Source organism: Melanotaenia boesemani, chromosome 14 (assembly GCF_017639745.1).
Source record: "Melanotaenia boesemani isolate fMelBoe1 chromosome 14, fMelBoe1.pri, whole genome shotgun sequence".
Lineage (NCBI taxonomy): Eukaryota > Metazoa > Chordata > Actinopteri > Atheriniformes > Melanotaeniidae > Melanotaenia > Melanotaenia boesemani.
In genome coordinates this window covers 21,356,970-21,364,896 of record NC_055695.1, presented here as the reverse complement: position 1 = coordinate 21,364,896, position 7,927 = coordinate 21,356,970, and the positions used below count along the sequence as shown (strand labels likewise).

At 39.5% G+C, this 7,927-nt stretch overlaps 1 protein-coding gene across 1 annotated transcript; it reads right to left on the bottom strand.

Annotated features, from left to right (window-relative positions):
* Positions 1 to 4,069: 4,069 nt before the first annotated feature.
* s1pr3a (sphingosine-1-phosphate receptor 3a) lies at positions 4,070 to 7,400 on the bottom strand. The gene is made up of 2 exons (XM_042005199.1): positions 7,131 to 7,400; positions 4,070 to 6,455 (listed from the first exon to the last, which is right to left on the bottom strand). Exon 2 carries the CDS (start codon positions 6,335 to 6,337, stop codon positions 5,138 to 5,140), a length of 1,200 nt encoding a protein of 399 aa, XP_041861133.1. The 5' UTR covers positions 6,338 to 6,455; positions 7,131 to 7,400; the 3' UTR covers positions 4,070 to 5,137.
* Between the last annotated feature and the right edge of the window lie 527 nt (positions 7,401 to 7,927).

Genomic DNA, 7,927 nt, shown 5'->3' with positions numbered 1-7,927 from the left:
TGGAACCATGAATTCTGCTGTCTACCAAACAATCCTGAAGAAAAATGTCCAGCTATCTGAAGCAAACTTTGGTTCTGCAGCAGGACAATGATCCAAAACACACCAGCAAGTCCACCTTTGAAAGGCTCAAGAAAATGAAGACTTTGGAGTGGCCTAGTCAAAGTCCTGACCTGCATCCTACTGAGATGCAGTGGCATGACCTTAAAAACACAGTTCATGCTCAAAAACCCTCCTGTGTGGCTTAATTACAACAATTCTGCAAAGGTGAGTGGGCCAAAGTTCCTCCACAGGTCTGTAAAAGACTCATTGCATGTTATCGCAAACATTTGATTGCAGTTGTTGCTGCTAAGAGTGGCCCAACCAGTTATTAGGTTTAGGGGGAAATCACTTTTCACAAAGGGCCATGTAGGTTTGGATTTTTCTCCCAATAATATAGAACTGTATTTTATGTTTACTTGTGTTGTCTTTGACAAATATTTAAATTTGTTTGATGATCTGAAACATTTAAGTGTGACAAACATGCACAAAAATCTGGAATTTTTCACACCACTGTATCTGAAGTTTCATTGAAGCAGCAGAGAGGGCCTTAAGATGGTTGTGGCCCAAGTGCACTATTTTCTTTTTTTTTTTTTTTTTTTTTACCTTTATTTAACCAGGCAGTCCCATTGAGATTCAGAATCTCTTTTACAAGAGAGACCTGGCCAAGGTAGCAGCCAAATATAGTTTACAAATACATAAAAATTAAGCAAAATAAACACATTAAGATTTAGAACAACTATTTAAAAACACAGTGAGCCTCTCAAGAAAAACAAACACATGTCTCCTTTACCACACTCTTTATGATTGCCTTAAATTTATCCACTGAAATAAATTATTCCAATTTAAGATTTCTTGTTCCATGTCCATGGTGCAGAATAGGAAAAGGCTGTTTTTCCCAACTCTGTGAGCGACCAGGGAACAGTGAAAAGCAAGCGATTTGAAGAGCGGAGCCGGTAACTCCCAGAACTGACACAGAGTAGGTCACAAAGATATCCTGGAAGTTTTCCCAATATTGCTTTATAGATAAAAAAACATACCAGTGATGTTTTCTGCGAGTGGTTAGTGATGTCCAACCGACCAGATCATAAAGAGTGCAGTGGTGAGTGAGGGATTTTGCATTTGTTATAAATCGTAATGATGCATGATACACTGAATCGAGTTTATGCAAAATAGATGAGGCTGCATGCATATACAAGGTATCACCATAATCAATCACAGACAGAAAAGTAGCATTCACTAGCCAGCCATCTGTACACAAGCTGAGGTCTGATCAGCCTCGGCTAGGTCACCTGAATGAGGGTATATGATGTTGAAAGACCCAGAACACTCCAATGATTCCAGGAACACTACTGTATCTGTGTCTAGAGGCATCAGCAGATGTATTTTTACAGTTATCCAAATCAATTCCAAAAAATTGTGAAGACTAAATATTCCATTGTCTACAGTAAATAATAGCATGGAAAAATTCAAATAATTTGGAAACAACTCTGTGCTCAAGGGCGACAGCAAAGAATCAGGCATTACCCATGTTGTATGCCTACGACCTGCCAGTCTTGAGGCACTACTGCAAACAGACACAGTTCTGTTTGCTTCATGTCTAGATGTAGCAGCTGGATGTCGAGTTGCACCTGTTATTTTTCTTGTATTTACCTATTTTCTTTATGTATTCCTCTTTCGAGGATTGAAATCGTTTATATTGTTATTGTAAAACTCTTATTATTATAGCAGCTTAGTGAATTTTCCTTTCCATGTTTTATTTCTTGTCTTTTGCCTTTTTACCCCTCTCCTTTTTACCCTTCTCTTTCACTCTCTTGTTCCCGTTTGTTTTTCCTGTCAGGTTTGGCATTAATATATCAGTTAACGGCAGAACAGATAAGTGAGAATACAAATAAAATAATAATTAAAAGGATCTAAATTATCAAGGCAAGCTATATATACGAGATGCCTCTCTTGGTGGAGCAAATCTGTCTGGCACAATTTGGCACACAGACCTCCGTTCTGCATGTCATGATGCTGGACAGGACACGATAAAAAATAAATAAATAAATAAATAAAAATACTTCCAGAAATGACCGTGTACAGAGGTCACCATGTCTCCCACAATAGAAAGGTTAAAGACCTAATATGTAAGTAGAAGCTGTTTGTGAACGCAATCAAAAAATGCTGCCATCTTTTCTGAACTAAATCTCATTTAAAATAGACTAAACAAAGTGGAAAACTGTTATGTGGTCAGATGAATTAAAACTTGGAATTCTTTTGGGAAATCATGGAAGCCCTGTCCTCTGAACTAAGGAGTAGATGGACCACACAGCTTGTTATCAGTACACAGTTTAAACCTCTGCATCTTTGATGGTGGAAAACCTCACATATTTCAGCAAGACAATGCAAAACCACTTACTGCATCTATTACAGCAGCAGGGCTTTGTAGTAGAAAAGTCCAGATGCTAACCTGTCACCAACTGAAAGCATTTACAGCATTGTGAAACACTGGATGTGACAACAAAGATTGGGACTACTGAGCAGCTAGAATACTTTATCACACAAGAATAGGACAACATTCCTCTCGCAAAACACCAGCATCTGGACTCCTCGCTCCATACATGTTTACAGACTGGTGTTTTATAAAAAGGAGATGCAACACAGGGGTGAACATGACCCTGTCCCAACTCTTGCTACCATTAAATTCAAAATAAGCATATATTTTTTATGAAATGTCTTATTTTCATCATATGATATGTTTTGGATGTTCCATTGTGAATAAAATATTTGTTTGCTTAATAAATTGTTGCACCCTGTTTTTACATCGTGTCTCAACTATTTTTGAATTGCAACAATCTCTGTGTTTTTGTGTAATTGCAAAGTACTTAATGTTTTAAATAGAACTGAACATTCTGAGCTAAATCTCTGTTGCAGAAATTTTATATTATTCTGTTTTTTCATATTTTTCTTCACAAAGCTATTTTCAGATAACAGGAATAAAAAGTTAATTAAATCTAAATAAATAAAGATTTGAATTGACATCGCAAGAAAAGAATAGAATGAATAGGACTGAGAAGGAGGCAGAATATTTATTGTCTGATCACACTTATCCTCTCAACATTTCAGCATTTTTAAGTATTTCACCTGGCATAAGGCCTCCGTCTTCCATGGCTAACTCAGGGGAAAAAATGTTCAAACATTTCTGATAGAAAGCAATCAGTGACCTTTAAGCTGGAAATGCTTGACTGGTGTTGCGCCCTTGCTGTCTTTTTCCATCAGAACTAGAGGTGCAGAGCAGAGACACATCCTTTTGCAGAGGTGAGTATGAAATGCCAGTCTGTCAGCTCCTGTCTGGTCTCAGCTGTGCAACATAGTATGGGGATTAGACTGCTTTAATAAGTCAATTTATCAGCTCAGTTTAAACTACCTGTCAGTGAGACACTTTTATGGGTACAAAACCAAATGCATGACCTGAAAATTTCTAGAAATTCTTTCCATTGGGCCAGACAAATCTATCTCTTCACCCTTGACATCAGTGGCAGAGGATTTATAGGGAGATGAGACAAATTTCCTTCACAGCACATTTGTTCAATATATCATTCATAACTAATTGATAAGTGACCTCACTGACTGGAAACCGTTAGTAATAATATCAGGAATTTCTTGCATTATTCATTAAAGTCTGACCCGTGTCTGCCAGTGAACCATAATATAAGAGCATCAATCAGTTTTGCAACAGGATGTTTTATAAGTGATTGCAGCAGGTTAAAGCAGACAATATTTCTTGTCTCCTATTTAAAAAGCAATTCATATTGACGGATTTAGCTTATTTCAGCAGTAATATTATATATGTGTTTGCCTTAGGCTTTCATAAACATCTTGACAACAGATCTCTAAACTATGAGCTAACATTTGCTATTAATATGGTGTTAAGTCACAGACACAGTCCAATACTAGACATGAAAACAAAGAAGCAGCCTGGACAAAAAGGAGGAAGGTTGAGAGGGAGTATGTGACTGATTTCATGTAACAAACGTGTGACACATCAAAATGTGATAAAAGGGCATAAAATTTTATTTGCTATTTAACCATATCAGGCACTACATCACCCTTGGCAGAAAAGTCATTTACAGACTACCACCATCAAATAATTCACATCCAACACTCTTAATCACTAGTGGTTAGTTAACGTGTGAGTGGTTTCTACATGTGCTGGTAAGAGGCTGATATTTTTATGAATGTAAGTTATTAGCTGTGCTAATTCAGCTTGTAGTGTCGCTGAGTAGAGCTGAGACTGATGAAAAGTAAACCAGAAGTGGTATTGAAAAGCTGAGCAGTGCAGAAGTCGAGCCTTACTGATTTAACATAAAAACACTTCTCCTGCAGCACCACCATCAGGACAAATGTAAAGCTCTTGCCCACTAGTGGTAAGAATCTAATAATAGCAGTGCCGTTTTTATCCCACTTAAGAGTTTTGTTTTACGGTGTCTAATGAGCATCACAGCCTCATGAGGCCACTAGTCTTGCAATATAACATTTTTTCTCACAGTGCATCACAAATAATTCATATAATTCATGATATAGTCAATAATAAAGTCAGAGTACCTTGATGGTTTTTATGCACACAAAGCAAAATGTATAATTTTATACTATTAAGGTGACAAATGTTTTCACAGAAAATAAATAGTTGATCAATCCTAAGCATGAAGAAAAAATGTAGGTATTCTAGGAATTTCAGCATATACACATGCAAAAAAGTGCCACAATTTGCTTGTGTCCACCTATAAAATAATAAACAAATAAAATAACACTTGTAAAGTTAATTACACACAGATTTAACTACCATATGTCTGACACAATCCTGTTTTCCATGGTTTTCAAACGTAATTATTATGTGACACAATATAATTTAAATGACTTTAGTGTTGGAAATAATGTAACTGAATGTTGTGATTAGTGTATTTAAATTATTTTGACTGTACTTAATCTACAGTCTGGACCTATTTGGTTCTGAGTCATTTGATAAGACATTCTTCCTATGTGATACAAGCCATAGTGCACAGACAAAAAAGTGGCTGACAGCAGGACAGAGTCTTTGTGTTTGCTTCTGTGACCTGCTTCAGAACTTGCTGAGGGGAGGTAGCGCCCCTGCCTTCACAAGCACAGCTGAGAGCAGGTCTGCAGGTCCGGAGGGGTGTGGCACAGTGGTGGCAGAGGGATCTCCGTGCTTGTTATCACAATTCACAGGTGTGGAATGCTTTACTCGATTCAATGTGGACTTGCCAGCCCCACTGCCTCCACATCCACCCAAACTGGTCTTGCTGTTTTCTGCTGTAGGGATGACTGTCCCCAGGTGGGGGTTGCCCGCCGTAGGAGTCCCTGTGGAGTCCATGCTTGTCTGACAGCAGCACAGCAGCCGGAAGAAGGCAGCTCTCATCTCCCTGCTGGATAGAGTGTATATTAAAGGATTGAGGGCAGAGTTGAGCACAGCAAGGGCAATGAACCAGTCCACCTGGTAGAGGACTGGGCACTTATCTGGGCTGCAACCAACATCAAGCAGGAGTAGGAGAAACAAGGGGGCCCAGCACATGACAAATACCCCAAGAACAATAACCACTGTCCGTAGGAGGGCCAGAGAGCGCTCAGAGGGCCGGCTGCTCACTCTGCGGCCACTGGAGGTCACCAGGCGGTAGATCCTGATGTAGAGGATGACAATAGCCACCAGAAGGGCACTGAATACACTGATGCAGAAAGCAATGTAACTCTTAGCATAGAGTGGCAGCACTGTAGAGCAAGAAGCCAGATTATTTAGGCAGTTCCAGCCAAGGCTGGGCAGAGCACTGAGCAGCACTGACACAAACCAGCAGGCCACCAACAGTGCTAGAAGTCTACCTCGACCTGCTGTCTCACAGGGGCGCAGACGCACCATTGTCATGTGTCTCTCTATGCCAATAGCCAAGAGGCTGAAGGTGGAAGCACTAAGAGCCACAAACATGCTTCCCTCTCTGGCCAGCCACTGCACTGGCGTCAGGAAGAAAGTGTTACGTCCTGAGGTGAAGATATTAACCACATAAGCCACACCAGCCAGTAAGTCTGACAGTGCCAGGTTTCCAATGAGAAAATACATGCGGCTGTGGAAACGCTTGTTCCTCCACAGAGCGAGCAGAACAGTGACGTTCTCCAGAACTATCAGCACACAGATGAAAAGCAGCACAGCCGTCTTACAGGCCCCACCACTGCGGGGCCGGTCCCACTTCCCTGAGTGGTTGTAGTGGCTGACGATGATAGTGTTCATACCCTCCTCGAATATGTTCCCCATGCTGCCTGCCCTGTCCTGACCTTCCACGGCCACACAGCAGAGGGTGCCACAGCACTGGGATGAGAAGCTACTCAGCCTGGCAGAGTCACAGCTGCCATCTTAAAGCCTCTTCAAGCACCTGTCAATCAAAAGAAGTTTACAGATAAAACGTAGTTATTTTGAGTTAATCTTGGTTTACTGCAATGTCTCAAGAAGGACTCTTAAAAGAAATATTAAAACAAGCAACCTGCAGAAAACAGATTACATATTACCTGAAGATATAATTACATCGAAAATACAAAAGAAAATGATGAAAACAATTGATCTGTTAAGTACATAAATATGTCCATTAAAATAAAGACCGTGTGAAAGCTAGTGTAAAAAAAACCGTTGAAACAAACACAAACTATGAGCAACATCAGGACTTTGCCAGAATAACAGGCGTTTATAAATCAGAAGTTGATCAAAATAAATTTCAAGGGAAAGCACAGCGTTTTGTAGATTAAGAACCATTCTCTACGTTGTTCTCAAGCTTTTTCTGAACTCTTTATTCCCATTTAAAAATGTCTATACGCATGGTAGCTTTTTTTTTTTTGTATTATTAAAAATAGAAAGAATGGTGTCTACTACTCTTATCACAATTTTGACTGAGACAGGACGCCCACAAATGAAGTTAGTCTGAGTCAAATTAACTTTCCTGTTTTAAACACCTAAATAAATCTTTTATATATATAAAAAAAACTTTAAACTTTACAGTTTTTATTTTAAATCATTTTCTACAGCCTCTACATTAATCTGCAGTTAGTAGTCGTACCTTGTTGAGTTGCTGCATTCGTCTAAACATCCTTGAGTGGCGAGTTTTCCAAAAACTGGATCATGTTCTTCTCTCCTGTGTTGGAACAATAAATGCAGTTGCAACAGGAAAAAAAAATGGTGAATATATCCAAAGTAAAGTCAAAAGTCCATATTTAGTCCTTGTCCAAAGGAAAGAATATCATAACTTTGTATTATCCTCAAAAGTATCCACAGTGACTTCTGTCCCACACGGTGCCTCTCTACTTCAGACTGTTCCGCTCCCAGCCAGCCCTCCCAGGCGGTGGGGCGGGATCTTCACCCCCACCTTTTTATTCCCATCAATTATGAATCAAGAGAGAGGTCTGACCGGGAGCGCGCGTGTCACTGCGCTAGTCACGCTAAACTGCTGCGCACTGATGAGTAACATCCCACTTAAATATTTGACTTTTCAAAGTAGTCGTGCCGCGTTTAACTGATAAGCCTGATTTTTCAATTGCAAGTCAGAGTTTTGTTTGTTTCTAAGTGAAGAAGGAGCTCCACCGACTGACCCAATTTGTTTCAGTGTGTCATATAATTGCTGCCCTTACTTGTACAAACAGGTTAGTCTTTTGCCCTGAAGCACCCCTTTATTTTCTCAAAGTCACATCACTGTTAAATGGCTTTTTTACATTTTAATTTTCTATGGAAGCCTCAGGGTCAGCCTCGTGTTTACTGCTTCGATTCTTCGGTAACTTGTCATTGCATGCAGGAAAGGTTCTCTCTTAATCTTAAAACTACAAAGAAACAAAATCTGGAATAGCTTAATCCATCTATTCA